This window comes from Suncus etruscus, chromosome 11 (assembly GCF_024139225.1).
Source record: "Suncus etruscus isolate mSunEtr1 chromosome 11, mSunEtr1.pri.cur, whole genome shotgun sequence".
Taxonomy (NCBI): domain Eukaryota; kingdom Metazoa; phylum Chordata; class Mammalia; order Eulipotyphla; family Soricidae; genus Suncus; species Suncus etruscus.
In genome coordinates, this window is record NC_064858.1 from 62,213,596 (window position 1) to 62,229,577 (window position 15,982).

The 15,982-nt window shown below is 40.4% G+C and overlaps 1 protein-coding gene across 2 annotated transcripts in view; it reads left to right on the top strand.

Moving 5' to 3' along the window:
• Positions 1–9,668, top strand: part of WASHC4 (WASH complex subunit 4) — a 98,844-nt gene extending 89,176 nt beyond the window's left edge. For both annotated transcript variants that reach the window (XM_049783149.1, XM_049783150.1), the window contains 5 exons: positions 3,135–3,282; positions 5,647–5,743; positions 6,726–6,922; positions 7,608–7,707; positions 9,467–9,668. In XM_049783149.1, coding sequence (XP_049639106.1) covers positions 3,135–3,282; positions 5,647–5,743; positions 6,726–6,922; positions 7,608–7,707; positions 9,467–9,534 — 610 coding nt within the window. In that variant the 3' untranslated portion in view covers positions 9,535–9,668. The remainder of the gene's footprint in view (positions 1–3,134; positions 3,283–5,646; positions 5,744–6,725; positions 6,923–7,607; positions 7,708–9,466) is intronic.
• Positions 9,669–15,982: the final 6,314 nt, after the last annotated feature.

Consider the following 15,982-nt stretch of genomic DNA (forward strand, 5'->3'; position numbering starts at 1 on the left):
CTTGACTTCCTTTCCTATCTGGATTCCCTTGATATCTTTTTCTTGCCTAATCGCTATAGCGGGTACTTCCAGTGCTATGTTGATCTGCTGTAAATCTTAAGGATCCTCTTTGAATGTTATTTCCCTTTTTGATCTTGCTGCTTTCAGCATTCTATATCTGAGGGATTCATCATTGATATTAGATGTGTCTTGGAGTGCCTTTTTTTCATGTGTCTTTTAGCTGTACTCTTCGGGCATACAGAATATGGTTGCATGCAGTCTTTAGCTCTGGGAGTTTCTCTGTGATGATGTCTTTGACTGTTGATTCTTCCTTTGGATCTTCTTCCTGGCCCTCTGGGACTCCGATGGTTCTTCTGTTGTTTCTGTTGAGTTTATCAAAGATTTCTATTTTTATCTGTTCATATTCTTTGAGTACTTTTTCCATTGTCTGATCATTTGCCTTAAGGTTCTTTTCCAATCTCTTCTGCTGTATGGAGTTGTTCTCCGGATCTTCCAGTTCACTGATTCTGTCCTTGGCTGCTGTACCCTGTTGGAGAGGCTTTCCATTGAGGTTTTTAGCTACCGTGTTTTTCAGACCTGTTATTTCAGTTTGGAGTTTTCTGATTTCTTTTTTTTTTTGTTTTGTTTTTTGTTTTTTGTTTTTGGGCCACACCCAGTGACGCTCAGGGGTTACTCCTGGCTATGCCCTCAGAAGTCACTCCTGGTTTGGGGGACCATATGGGACGCCGGGGGATCGAACCGCGGTCCGTCCTAGGCTAGTGCAGGCAAGGCAGGCACCTTACCTCTAGCGCCACTGCCTGGCCCCAAGTTTTCTGATTTCTATATTTGTGTTCTGTTCAGCTTGATCTATGCTTTCTTTGATTTCTATCAGGATCTTCCATATTTCTATTCTAAACTCCTTATCTGAGAGATTAATCAGATGATTGGAATTTTTTGTGTCATCAGAGCTTCATTTTCATTTTCTGTGCATGGTTTTTGCCTATGAGGTTTCCCCATTGTCACACTTGTAGTTTGATTTTCTCTACATGGTATAGTGGGGCTCATTAGTTAGAAAGAGCACGCGCTCCTGAATTGAATGCTCTTCTGGAGCCTCTAGGAGACAGTTTACCTTGAGTCTGTCTTGGTCTTCTTAGGAGAGTTTCAGGAGACAGAAGAGAAGAGAAAGAGGTAAAGGGGACAGGTCCTTTCAGTCTCTCTCCCTGTTGCTGTGCTCACAGCAGGGGCCAGACACCTCCCCAGTTTTCACAGACAGAGAAGTGTACCTTTCTGCTAGGGTGCCTCTGGAGACAATTTTTTGTTTTGTTTTGTTTTTGGGTCACATTCAACCGTACTCAGGGGTCACTCCTAGCTTTATGCTCAGAAATTGCTGCTGGCAGGCTCGGGAACCATATGGGATGCTGGGATTCGAACTGCCATTCTTCTGCATGTAAGGCAAACACCCTACATCCATGCTATTTCTCTGATCCTTGGGAGACAGTTTTCACTGGGTCTTTCTTGGCCTTCTTTAGGAGAGTTTCAGGAGACAGAAGAGAAGAAGGATAGGAAAGGTGACAGATCCTTTCAGTCTCTCTCTTTTTAAGTTTTAAGGTGACCTTCATATTTTATTTTGGAGATTAAGTTTATTAACTAATAGTGCTTTATTTTTGAATTTGTATGAAAATATACTTATTATGAAATCCAGTGAAATTTTTTTAGCGATGTCTTAAAATGTTTCTTATTTTTGAGTGTTTTTTTTTTTTTTTTCAATTTTTTGCTTTTGGGGTTACACCCGGCAGTGCTCAGGAGTTACTCCTGGTTCTGCACTCAGAAATCGCTCCTGGCAGGCTCCAGGGACCATATGGGAGGCTGGGATTTGAACCACAGTCCAGGCACTCTACTGCTGTGTTATCTCTCTGGTCCCATCTTTTTTTTTTTTTTTTTTTAATGGTGGTTATCTTGAACACACTTTACCCATAATAAAACAAGGAGATGGAAAGAACTTTAGTGGAGAGGAGAAAGGCAGCTGTGAAATAATGAGGGATAGGGATTCTGGGGACTCAGGTGCATTGGTGGGGTTAAGAAAGACAGAATTAAATATCCATGCCACAGAGTGAACAGCGCTGAAATCACGAGACTCAAACTTGAACAACCAAACTTAAAAACAGGCCTATGATGACGACAGGCTGGAGTGGGTGGTGGCGGCATTGGATGCACTCTGGAACATTGGTGAGGTAGGTGGACACTGGCAGTGGAATTGGTGCTGAAAAACTGTATGTCTAAAACTCAGCTATGAATAACTTTGTAAATCATAGTTCTTGGAAGGAAGGACAATGGGAGGGAGGGTGAGAGGGAAAGAAGGAATCTAGATTCTAGCTGTATATCTGAAGTGGCCAGAATGGAAGTGCTTGCAGGGTCCAGAAGCCCCCCAGGGGGGCCCGGCCAGCAGGAATTAGCTGGGAAGGCTTCTCAGACGACCGCACTTCTATTTTGCTGAGTAGAAGCACAACCACACTGTAAGAAATTTAAGAGAGGTTAATAATAAATGGCCTAAGACAATATTTCACTGTTCAAAGGCGTTTATTGAAATACAACTCCTTCTTTTATAGTGAAGGAGAAGGGGGCAGTACAAAGGTGCTGTCAATCATACTTTTGGCCCGAAATGGACAGTGGGCTAGGGGGCTGGATGACCTTCAAGCTATGCTGAACGTGCTGTTTCAATGGAAACTTTTAGTGTCCTTCTAGCTGCATTCCTAATTGCTTGACTATCAGGAAATGGTGCAAGATGTGCTTGTCTCAGTGATCTTGAACAGACAATGTAGCATATACTTATTGAAAACAGCCTAATTCACTCCGGAATGTGGTCTTAAGGAATGGGGCCTAGTTTCTGATAACTGTACCAGGCAGTTTTTACTCTCCTCCGGGCTTAGAGCTAAATTATGTCCTGCAGCTGCACATTCTTTTCTCTTAGCTCAAAAATTTGCAGCAAGACTGCATATTGCTTTTAGGTGAAAAGCTGGGCTATGGCAGAAAGAACAGCAAAATGTCCTCAAACAAGTCAGTTCCCAACAAGTGCTCTCATCCAACTTGTTTAGAGGTAGATTAGAAAGTCATGCCTGTTTTTTGAGTAGTGGGCTTTTTACTTTTTTGCATCTTAGGCAGTTGGATTCAGTGCTCAGTGATCACACACGAAATTCTGCTGAAGGTACGGAGTATTTCAAAATGCTTGTAGATGTTTTTGCACCAGAATTTCGAAGACCAAAGAATATACATCTCCGAAACTTCTATATCATTGTTCCCCCTCTGGTAAGTATTTTTGTGAATTTAAGATATTTAAATGGGGGCCAGAGCGGTGGCACAAGCGTTAAGGCATCTGCCTTGCCCATAAACCATAGGTCCCCAAGCTGATGATCTATGAAAAGCTTTATTCTTTGTCAATTTTTTTATTTTATTTAAGTGCACTTATTGTTAATGATCTATCATAATTATGTCATTAATGTAAAAAATATCCACTGTCATCTGAAAGCACAAATTTTTACCATGGGACAGTATAGTATAAAACTAGAGACTAGTCTTAGTTATACTTAGTTATATTTAGTTATACTTTGGTAGAAGTATTGTTAGAAGAGTGATTTTCATTGTAGTTTCCTTCCTTCCTTCCTTCCTTCCTTCCTTCCTTCCTTCCTTCCTTCCTTCCTTCCTTCCTTCCTTCCTTCCTTCCTTCCTTCCTTCCTTCCTTCCTTCCTTCCTTCCTTCCTTCCTTCCTTCCTTCCTTCCTTCCTTCCTTCCTTCCTTCTCTCTTTTCCTTCCTTCCTCCCTCCCTCCCTCCCTCCCTCCCTCCCTCCCTCCCTCCCTCCCTCCCTTTCTTCATCCCTCCCTCCCCTCTTCCTTCCTTCTCCCTCCCTCCTTCCCTTCTTCCTTCCTTCCTTCTCTCTCTTTTCCTTCCTTTCTTCCTCCCTCCCTCCTCCCTCCCTCCCCCCTCCCTCCCCTTCCTTCTCTCCCTCCCCTTCCTTCCCTCCCTCCCCTTCCCTCCCTCCCTCCCCTTCCCTCCCCTTCCCTCCCTCCCTCCCTCCCTCCCTCCCTCCCTCCTTCCTTCCTTCCTTCCTTCCTTCCTTCCTTCCTTCCTTCCTTCCTTCCTTCCTTCCTTCCTTCCTTCCTTCCTTCCTTCCTTCCTTCCTTCCTTCCTTCCTTCCTCCCTTCCTCCTCTCCCTCCCTCCCTCCCTTCCTCTCTCCCTCCCTCCCTCCCTCCCTCCCTCCCTCCCTCCCTCCCTCTCCACCCTCTCTCCCTCCCTACAGGAGGAAAAGATGATGGGTTAAGAGCACTACAAAAAACATAGGACACAGTTATTTATACTATAATTCTAGAAAAAAAGATAAACAGAAATGGAGTAAGTAGTAAGGATATAGATGAGTTGATAAAGATTTCTGTTTTGTAGGCAAAAAAAATTTAGTACTTTGGTTTTAATATAGAATAATACAATACCTGATTTGTTCCAGAAAAAATAATGGTGCTCATTTTCTTTTCTTGTGAACTTACTAATGCCCACATAGAGTAAGCTTCATTAAATATTGCATAAGATTAGATATTTTTGAGATAATTTTTAAGAGAAGTGCTGCTGGGGGAATTTATTCAGCTGCCTCCTAATTCTTTCTCACATTGAACATTATAAGAAACAGTAGTTTAAAATGAATTGGGTGGGGCAGGGGAGATAATAGGTAGGGTCTTGCATGCTCTCCATCCCAGCACTTTATCTAGCCTTCCAAACAGCACAGGGGGTGAGTGATTCCTGAGAACAGTTCCAGGAAAAACCACTGATCACCTCCAGGTATGGCCCCAAAATCAAAACTGAAATCAAGAACAACAAAATTGGGTGGGGAGGGCTTAGAAATAGGAGGTAAGCTACTTGCTTTGGCCACAGCACTGAATTAGCCCTTCAAGCACTTCAAGTAGTTCCTTGCTCACTTCCAGGAGTCACTCCTGAGCACAGGACCAGTAATAGTCCTAAACACTGCAGTTGCGTGTGCCCAAAATTCTCCCCCTACAAATTTAATTGGGTGCATGGGAATAATTATTTTTCATTAACTGCTTATGCATTGAAGTAAAAAAAAGGGCCTGTTTTCTGTTTTTAGTTTTAACTTGAAATGTGATTTTTTTTTTGTAGTGTTAAACCTGTCTAGCTTTGGTGTCGACATCTGTAAAATTTGCAGAGTATTTTTTAATGACCCATATAATGAGCACTGCTTGGGTATGTGACAATTGATGGGGTTCTCATATTTAGGGGATTCAAAGGAGATGCTTGTACAGATTGTCACCTCCATAAGGAGCTGTTGATACAAAGCAGGTAGCTTAAGGATAGGCAGAAATCTAGACCAGATCCTGTGTATAATTTTTTTTTTACCCAGCGGTACTCAGGGGTTATTCCTGGCTCTAAGCTCAGAAATCGCTCCTGGCTGGCTCGGGACGATATAGATTGCCAGGATTAGAACCAATGTCTGTCTTGGGTTGGCTGTGTCTGTCCTGGGTTGGCTGCATTCAAGGCAAACGCCCTACAGGCATGCTATCTCTTCAGCCCCAAGATCCTTTGTATACTTTTTTAAATAAATGCTTTAAGAATAAATTCTGAAGATATTTCTAAGTCTGTTCTCTAATGTGTTCTTATATCTTTTTAGACCCTCAACTTTGTAGAGCATTCCATTAGTTGTAAGGAGAAATTGAATAAAAAAAATAAAATTGGAGCTGCTTTCACTGATGATGGCTTTGCCATGGGTAAGCTTAATGCAGTGAGCTTCATGTTCGTTCATTTCGTTCACCTAACAGTCAATATTTGTGAATATTTGCGAATATTTGTTTGAGAATAGTTCTGTATGTGCTACATAGAGATTTTATAAGCAGGGGCCGGAGAGATAGCATGGAGATAAGGCGTTTGTCTTGCATGTAGAAGGTTGGTGGTTCGAATTCTGGCATCCCATATGGTCCCCTGAGCCTGCCAAGAGCGATTTCTGAACACAAAGCCAGGAGTAACCCCTGAGCGCTGCCAGGTGTGACCCAAAAACCAAAAACCAAACAAAAAAAATAAGATTTTATAAGCAACATTCCCATTTTTTTTTTTTTATATGGCAAGTCATTTGACTGATATTGTTTCCAACGTTTTTAGTTTTCATTCATGCCACCTTGTTACCAGAGTTGTTTACTTTGGCTTGTTTTTATGTTCTGGCTTTATAGTGAGAGTACCTTGTACTTTTGCTTCCCAAGTTATTGTCAGTTTTGTAGTGGAAGTTTGGAAGTTTTCCCTCAACCTCACAGCCATGTTGTTTCTGGGCAGTTTTCATAGTTAATTCTTTTTTTTTTTTTTTTTTTTTTTGGTTTTTGGGCCACACCCGGTAACGCTCAGGGGTTACTCCTGGCTATGCGCTCAGAAGTTGCTCCTGGCTTGGGGGACCATATGGGACACCGGGGGATCGAACCGCGGTCCGTCCAAGGCTAGCACAGGCAAGGCAGGCACCTTACCTTTAGCGCCACCGCCCGGCCCCTCATAGTTAATTATTTTATTTATTTTTGTTTGGCTTATCTTAGCTCTTTATAGTTTTTTTTTTTTAATGTTTTTATTTGGTTGTTTCCAGGCCATACCTCAGAGGGTTTTAGCAGTTCTAGGATAAAATGTCTTTTGAAAGAGGATTAGTTCAAGGGAGCTATTGGAATATGCTATATTCTCATTACAATTTACCTTTGGTCTTGTTAATGACTGCAGGTGTGGCTTACATTCTGAAGCTTCTGGATCAATACCAGGAATTTGACTCCCTTCATTGGTTCCAGTCTGTTAGAGAGAAGTACCTGAAGGAGATAAGAGCAGTCACTAAGCAACAGAATGTGCAGTCAACCAGTCAAGATGAGAAATTGCTACAAACCATGAATCTCACTCAGAAGCGTCTGGATGTATACCTACAGGTAGAGGACAAATTTGCTTTAACATTTTCATAATGATTATTCCAGTTGATACCTGAAAATATAAGCTATGGAAGCCCCCACATTAGTGGTTAAAAAAATATCTTATTTTTTAAATGAATGGTTTTTAGAAACCCATTAGACTCATCTTAAAAATGGGTGGATCATTTTTTGGTTCAGTTTCTGATTCTGCGATTTACTTGAGCTTTTCTTTTTCTTTCTTTTTTTTTTCTTCTTCTTTTTTGTTTGTTTTTTGGGTCACACCCTATGACGCTTGGGTTACTCCTGACTTTGTGCTCAGAAATTGCTCCTGCCTCGGGACCATATGGGATGCTGGGGATTGAACCCAGGTCTGTCCTGGGTCAGCCATGTTTAAGGCAAATGACCTACCTCTGTGCTATCGCCCCATCCCAGAGCTTTTCATTTTTTATTTTATTTATTTTTTGGTTTTGGGCAGTGTTCAGGAGTTACTCCTGGTCTCAGGTGCCACTCCTAGAGATGGTTGGGGGGGGGGCATGTGGGATATTGAGAATCGGGCTTGGGCTACCCACGTACAAAGCCAGTGCCTTACCTGTTCTATCTTTCCATCCCTTTACTAAAGCTTTTTAGAACTAATTAAAATGTGATATATGATAATTTTTATATTCTTGCTATAACAAGTATTTTCTTATTTCAAACTTTTTACTAGGAATTTGAATTGCTCTACTTCTCATTGAGCAGTGCAAGAATTTTCTTTAGAGCTGACAAGACTGCAGCTGAAGAAAACCAAGAAAAGAAAGAAAAGGAAGGTCAGTGAGTGGGTTAAAGTTGGAGAGATCAAGAAATCTTGTTTTGGGGGGAGGCATACTTGGTGGTGCTCAGCAGTTACTCCTGGCTCTGCACTCAGAAATCGCTCCTGGCAGGCTCAGGGGACCATATAGGATGCCAGGGATAGAACCTGGGTCCATTCCGGGTCAGCTGCAGGCAAAGCAAATGCCCTATCATCCTACCTCCAGCCCCCCAAGAAGTTTTTTTTGTTTTGTTTTTTTTTGGTTTTTGGGTCACACCTGGCAGTGCTCAGGGGTTACTACTGGTTCTATGCTCAGAAATTGCTCCTGGCAGGCTCAGGGATGCCGGGATTCGAACCACTGACCTTCTAAATGCAAGGCAAATGCTTTACCTCCATGCTGTTTCTCCGGCCCCACAAGAAATATTTTTTGATAGTAGACATTCGTGTCCCATTTGATCTGGATAGATTTCTAGCCTCTTTTTGAAAATTGGTAGTATCAACACACTTTTTGTTCTGTTTTGTTTGATTTTGTTTGTTTGGGGCTGTTCCCGATAGTTCTCAGGGCTTACTGGCTCTGAACTTAGGGATCACTCCTGTTGGGCTCAGGAGACCATTCTGGGGTGCCATATGGGGTGTCAGTTTTATTCAAGGTAAAAAAACACCTTACAGTACTATCACTCCAGCCCAAATAAAAGACATGGATCATAGGTGAACTGGAAAAGAAATAGACAGTTTATGTAGCATTTTATTCTGGGATAACTTTTTAGTTTTTCTTAAATAAAACTGAGCCACCCCTCTTTCCACGCCTTCCCCTTCATATCTAGAATCAGCAGAAACGCTGTGGATCAGACATTGGGCGAGATGGGACAGATGACTTAAGAGGATAAAATTGTTGGGGTTATTTAGTGTCATAGTAACAGGCTTTTGTTTTCCTGTGGCTAGACCTTGGTGTATTCAATTGCAGTACTACTGTAGTGACTGATTATTATATTACTGATCTGAGTTATATTGGACCTTGAATTATATGCCACCTGAGTATCACCAGAGTGTAACCCTGGAAGCCTCAAGTCCTTGGAGTACCTGGCGTTGTAGGGTCTGCTCAGCTGCAGATTCTGGATCCCTCACACCAGATCAGCCTGGCTGGTTGAGAATCACCCAGAGAGGTCACTGAGTACCACTTGAGTGTCTCCCAAAAAAAAACAAACAAAATAGAACCCATAGTTGTTAGTGATATGTACGTGTGACATTTTCATAGAACACTATTCTCTAGCATAAATAAACTCCTTTAAAATAAAAATAGACATGACAAATTAATTATTTTGGACTATGCTTGCCGTGAGTGTGCAGCCCTGTTTTCTGAGCAGTGAACGCTACTAGCTTTGTCTTGGCCCAGCTGGATGACCAGCAAAGAGAGGAGCATGTCTTCAATTCTATGGGTTTATTTATCTCACACTTCTTGTCTCATAAGAATTAGTCTATGTTGCACTTAGAATACTTAGATTTGGGGGCTTAGATTTTAGCTCAGTGGTATGGTGTTCTCACACTGCCCATCCACCCGGGACAGATGCTGGTTTGATTCCTGGCATCCCATATGGTCTCCCAAGCTCTGCCCGGTGTGAGCCCCCCCCCAAGGGGAATACTTAACCTTAATCTTTTTTTTATTAAAGGTAAAATATATACCATAATTTATCATTTGACCTGTGATGGAGGAATAATGGTAGATGTAACATTTTTAAATCAAATACAGACATGCCTGTTGTTTTCATTCTTGCTTCCAGAAGAAACAAAAACCAGTAGTAGAGCCATGCCTGACAGCACTGTGGCTGCAGATCCTGTTGTCAAATGATGACTGACTTCATATCCCCTGTGAACCCAGCAGCACTTCAGCAGTGTTACTGCCTATGAAACGGATGTTAGCCAATGAGTGATGAAGTGTTTTTTGGACTGCATCATCATAAGTAGTTGGCTATTCCAACTAGTTCATTCCAAAGTTCTACTTTCCAGAACTTGAGAATGAGTTTTTAAAAAAAAAAAACAACAAAAAACTGGCACCTCTTTAATAGTCATAACCGTTATCGAACATCTCATATAGCAGCAATTTACCTATCCTCGGGTTCCATTCAATATACTAGTAGTATACTGGTATACGATATACTACACTATATATACTAGTATACTCCAGTATACTAGTAGACAAATCTCTGTTCAGTGTTCATATAAACAAAATGCTCTGGGGTCTGTCGGGCTTGACACCTCGGCCCCCCATATGCACTAGTAGCTCCCTCTGACACTGTCCCTTTTTGCATAGGCACATCAAAATGGGAAAAGTTAACATTTGTAAACATGTTCTTATCTAATAGAGATGGGAACACACATTGTGGTTTTTGTTTTTTTTTTTTTTTTTTTTTTTTTGGATCAAACCTGGCCGCACTCAGGGGTTACTCCTGGCTCTATGCTCAGAAATCGCTCCTGTTAGACACAGGGGAACAAATGGGATGCCAGGATTTGAACCACTGTCCTTCTGCATGCAAGGCAAACGACTTACCTCCACGCTATCCTTCCAGCCCCATAAAATACTGCATGGACCTTATACCCTAGACATTTGGCATAATGACTTGGCTTAGACTCCAGTTGATTCGACACTGACTATTCACCCCCTGAACTGAGGATACCACCTATGGAAACAAGGCTTCCCACACCAGAACCAGAAACAAATGCTACCAAGGAAGGCCCTATTACTGCCACAGCACTGATTTACTCCAAAAACAGTTCTTGTATCACCCTTACAACCAGCCAACAGCAAAAGTCTGCTTTTAGGGCAGGATTCTCTGCAATGTTAACTGATGGAGAAACAGAACCAGAAGACAAAACACACCACCCATTTTTTGACACAGGACCTGTACAGAAACCAGGATCTATAAATACAGAAACCTGACAGCAACAACTAGGAGACTGAAGAGCTGACCACCGAGAATGACTAGGGGGTTGGACAACCAAGTATGCTTGGAGCCTTGAGTTGGTCTTTTGCCAAAGTGCTTTGGGGGTAAGATCTCCCTGCTTTTTTAGGTCAAAGTGTTTATTTCCAATTTCTTCCATATTTTGCTGTGCCTACGCAAACGACAATTGCCACACATACACACACACTTTTTTTTTTAATGTATTTCTCACCTCTGGGGAATAAAATGGGAATATACTAAATTTTGCATTAATGACTTTATAGCTGGTAAAATAAGTTCACAAATATAACTGCTAATGAATTCTCTCCCCTTCTTCCATTTTTTTTAATTCTCTGTTCTCTTTCTATTTCTTAATAACTTTGCTTTTTGTCATCCCGAAACAAATGTATTATGATCAGTTATGTCAACATTGTGATACATTTTCTTTAAATAAATAATTTAAACAAACAAACAAAACCTGGCATTTTACCTGGATTTTAGACTGGAAAAGAAGTGCCTATGAACAGATACTTGAAGTGAAATTGTGAAGAGCAAATCCCAATTCTTAAACTGCCACCATTCTTTATAAACTAAATGAAAGTTTGTCATTTGTGTTTACATAGGTCTTTGATCATATTCGTCTCAGTTAAAAGAAATTCACTGCATATACTATGCATAGCCACGAAAATTATTTTTTGGGGAGATGGGTGCAGGCAGTAAATACAATTTAAGTTAAAAGAATGAGACTAAAATTCATGAGGCATACATTTCAATATTCTTATACAAGGAACATATGAAGATGGTTTTGATACTACAGGTGAGGCACAAGTATGTTATGTACCTTTATGTACAGTATAAGCTGATTCTTTGTTAATTTTTAATTTCATGTGACTTTCACAATCTGCCTTTGGTAAGACTTAACTAGTTTACATTGCTTTAAGAACATTAACTTTCAGGGCCAGAGAGATAGCCTGGAGGTAGCGCATTGGCATCCCATATGGTCCCCCGTGCCTGCCAGGGGCGATTTCTGAGCTCAGAGCCAGGAGTAACCCCTGAGTGCTGCCTGGTGTGACCCAAAAATCAAAAACCAAAAAAAAAAAACAAAAACAACACTTAACTTCCAGCAACTGCTTTCAATATGAAACTTAATACACAATATGAAAGAAAACTCATAAAGCCATAGTCGTTGGTTGAAGACACTATATGATAACAGAGAAAGTGGAATGAATTATTATTTCTACATCTAAACTCAGGTTTCTTCTACATTAGGTTATATTGAAATCCTGGTGATAGTTTGAGTAGACTTTTTTTAAAGCCAAGTATAATCTCAGACATCAGTTTTTAAGCAATATATATACCACTGTGAGAATAAAGTTCTATTAAATTATTTCTTGATTTTAAAAAGTTGGGGCCAGTGAAATGGTGCTAGGGGTAAGGTGTCTGCCTTGCAAGCCCTAGCCAAGGAAGGACCGGGGTTCGATCCCTCGGTGTCCCAGATGGTTCCCCCAAGCCAGGAGCAATTTCTGAGTGCTTAGCTAGGAATAACCCCTGAGCATGAAACAGGTGTGACCCGAAAAACCAAAAAAAAAAAAAAAGGTACATAGTTTTTTTTTGTTTTTTGTTTGTAAATTTTGTTCCTGACAAGCTACTAGCTTTGTTTTTGTAAAGGTTATGTCACTTAATGGTTAATGAAGGCCTGCTATCTTATAATGTATAAAGTGATGCCTTTACAATGAAAGAAGAAAAATATGTCTTTTCTTTCTTTACAATGAATGGAAATAAAATAAGAAAAGTAAGTTACATTTAATGCTAATATTCTTTTGGTTAGTTCTTAATTTCTATTGCTCTTGCCTACTAAGAATTTCTTAGGGTAAATCTTACAAATAGCCGTAACATTGCTGGAGTTCCAGCTTTGCAACAGATAACTCAGTAATCCTGTATGCGGTGTTGGTCAAAGTAACTTCCCCACCCCAAGATAAATACTTCTACCGTTCAAAGTTGGAAGAAACAATTAGGTAAAAAGTGTTTTTTTTTGTTTATTATGTAAACATGGCTTAATGTAATTATGAACATTGATGAAGTAAGGCATGTAGTATCTGTAATTCATACTGTAGAAATGGCCCTAAAGCATGCGGCATAATTAATATTTTCATCATTGTAAATCTTTATGTTAATGTTCTTGAATTTGATTGTGTCATATTTGTCACCATTTCATAGGAACTGTTGTTTGTTCTTCTCTGGCTTCCCTGAAAATCCTCTTTTAATAGGGATAAAAATGTAATTTGAAGAGAATCAGTTGTTTCTTTTCATTAGCCCTACATGTCAGTTTTTTTTATCCCCACATGGATAGAATTTTCATTCTCAATTAAGAACATGACAGATCATTTTTTGACTTTAGTTTAAGTAAGGTTTTTGTAGTCTGGATAGCTATAGAAATTTGTACATTTGCAATATAAAAATCTAAAAAGAGTAAGAATATTTAAATCTACTAAAGAGCAGAATAATAGAGCAAGAGTGCATTTATATCAAACTTAGCAGACACATTTGAATGATGGTTTTCCTTTGATAACATATTAATATTTAATTTTGTCCCAGGCATACTGTAACAAATTAGCGTTTTTGGAAAATTCACAGAAAATTTAATAATATGCAAATTCTCAGGAATTATAGTGTAATCTTAAATTTGTTAGTTGTAATTACATTTTGTAAGATGGCAACGTTGTTATTCACTCAAGTGGAGCATCCCCATCTCATTCTCAACTCAGAGAACACAATATATGTAATAAAACATAAATATAATTTCGAAATGTACTCCCCATGGATGTTTATGTTCAAATTGAATGTCTTAATCTAATAAGATAGGTGGAATGTATCTTTAAAAGATGTATTCGTTTAGCCCAGAAATTTCAAGTATGAAATGGGTATTTGGCTTCTCTCCATATGTTCCAAGTGAAGAATTTTAAGAGTCCTTTATATGGGGCTGGAAAGGTAGTATTTTAGGTTTGGTCTCTGATTTCCTATAAGGTCCCAAGCTTGCCGAGAATGATCCCTGAAGACAGAGCCAGGGATGCAGAGCTGGCACTGCCTGGGCTGTGACCCAATACCAAACAAATGCATCCTTTATGTATTTTTATTTGTTGTTGCTGTTAAAAAGAGTGCTGTAAACTATTTTATAGTTAATTTTATTCCTAATCCTCGGAAGGGATTATTAGTTCACAGTGTACAGCAGGGGTCTCAAAATCAATTTACCTGGGGGCCGCAGGAGGCAAAGTCTGGGTGAGGCAGGGCCGCATAAGGGATTTCACACAAACACACAAAAAAAGTCTTCAAACGGCATTAACAGTTTTAATTATTTCTACTGAACGTGAATAGAACATTGAGTGAAGATCATGAACAGTTCTTCTGAACATGGCATCTTTTGCCTATTCCTTGCTGCCAGAGACTTGACAGCACTTCTTCTCACAAATCTGAACCATATTTGGCTTTAGAGAGGAAGCAGTTGAGACCCTCAGTATGGCTTGAAGATGATCATCATTAAGTCTAGACCTGTACTTTGACTTATTGAAGTTCAATGTGGAGAATAACTTTTCACACAAATATGTGCGCCCAGAAAGGCACATGGTGCACTTGAACATTCGGGAAAGCTCAGGGAAGCTGAGGGGCAATTCTCTCAAAAATTGCCCATGCATGTTTGCTTTTCCACTAATCTCCCTGAACTTGGCTTTGAGATCAGAGTTGCATTGCAGGTCAATGAGCTCCATTTGAAGCACAGGAGGGGCATCTTGCACATCAAAGGAAAAGGGGTCCACAAAAATTTGGAAAGTGGCTCTGTGCTTTTTGAAGTCTACAAATCTGTGATCAAATTCCTTCTGTAGCATCAACATATTTCTCACCGATGAATGGTATGCCTGCATCCACAAGTTTCTTGCATACTGGGAAATGGCAAAGGTTTGTCTGAGAGAGCTGGGATTTCCATAACACAAGTTTTGTGGAGAATGCTTTCACGTTGTCATAGGCAGCACTGATAAGCTGCCCCAGGCCTTATAACATCTTGTTGAGTACATTCAGCTTATGTGTGATGTCAACAAGAAAAGCTAAGTCCATGAGCCATTTGTGATCACTCAACTCAGAAACAGCATTCCCATCCTTCTCCATGAAGGCTTTCACTTCTCTCAACTCAAAAATCTTTTCAGGACATTTCCCCTGCTGAGCCAACGTACCGTGGTGAAATAGAGTACATCTCCATATTCTGACTCCATTTCCTCTAAAAAAGCACAGAACCTCCTGTACTTTAAGCCCCTGGATCTGATTTGGTTGATGCATTTCACAACAACAGACATCACATTGTCACATGGCAGGCATTTACTGCAAAGGGCCTGCTGATGGATAATGCAGTGAAGAGCAGTGGCCTTCTCTACACCCTCCTCTTCAAGTTTTTTTTGAACAAGTGCCACCAGTCCATTTTTTCTCCCTGTCATCGATGGCACTCCATAGATTATTATTCCAACAAACCTCTTCCATGGCAAACCTGCATTCTCTTCTTCTTTTTTTTTTTTTTTTTTTTTTAGTTTTTGGGCCATACCCGGCAGTGCTCAGGGGTTATTCCTGGCTGTCTGCTCAAAAATAGCTCCTGGCAGGTACGGGGGACCATATGGGACACCGGGATTCGAACCAACCACCTTTGGACCTGGATCGGCTGCTTGCAAGGCAAAGACCGCTGTGCTATCTCTCCGGACCCAAACCTGCATTCTCAATGGCATCACACAGATGCCAAAATATCTCATTAGTGGTGGTCTGGCCATGCATTGGAATTATTGTGAGCAGCTCTTCTGTCAATTCAAAATTGCAATCAGCACCACGGACATAAATTGTGAGCTGCGCAGTGTCTGTTATATCTGTGCCTTCGTCAAGAGCAAGTGAGTATACATCAAAACATTTGACTTTCTCACACAGTTGATTATAAATGTCACTTGACATGTCAGAAATGCACTCTGCCACAGTGTTGGCAGAAAGGCTGATTTTGCTAAACTGACCTTTCTTTTCTGGACAGATAATACTTGAGCCTGTAACATGCATTTTTTTTTTTTAACAAACTCTCCTGTGAATTGTTTCCCTGCCTTAGCAATCATCTCACTAACCATGTAACTAGCTTCAACTGATACAACATTCTCTTTGGTTGCTTTCTTGAAGAAATTTTGTTGCCTCATTAGACATGCTTTAAGACTGGCAACCCGCTTGGCTCTCTCATTTCCTTGATATTTTGCACATTCCTCGTCATGTTTAGTTGAATAATGGTATTTCAAGTTGTATTCCTTGTGCACTGCAACTTTCTCTGAGCAAATAAGTGGGAATGCCCCC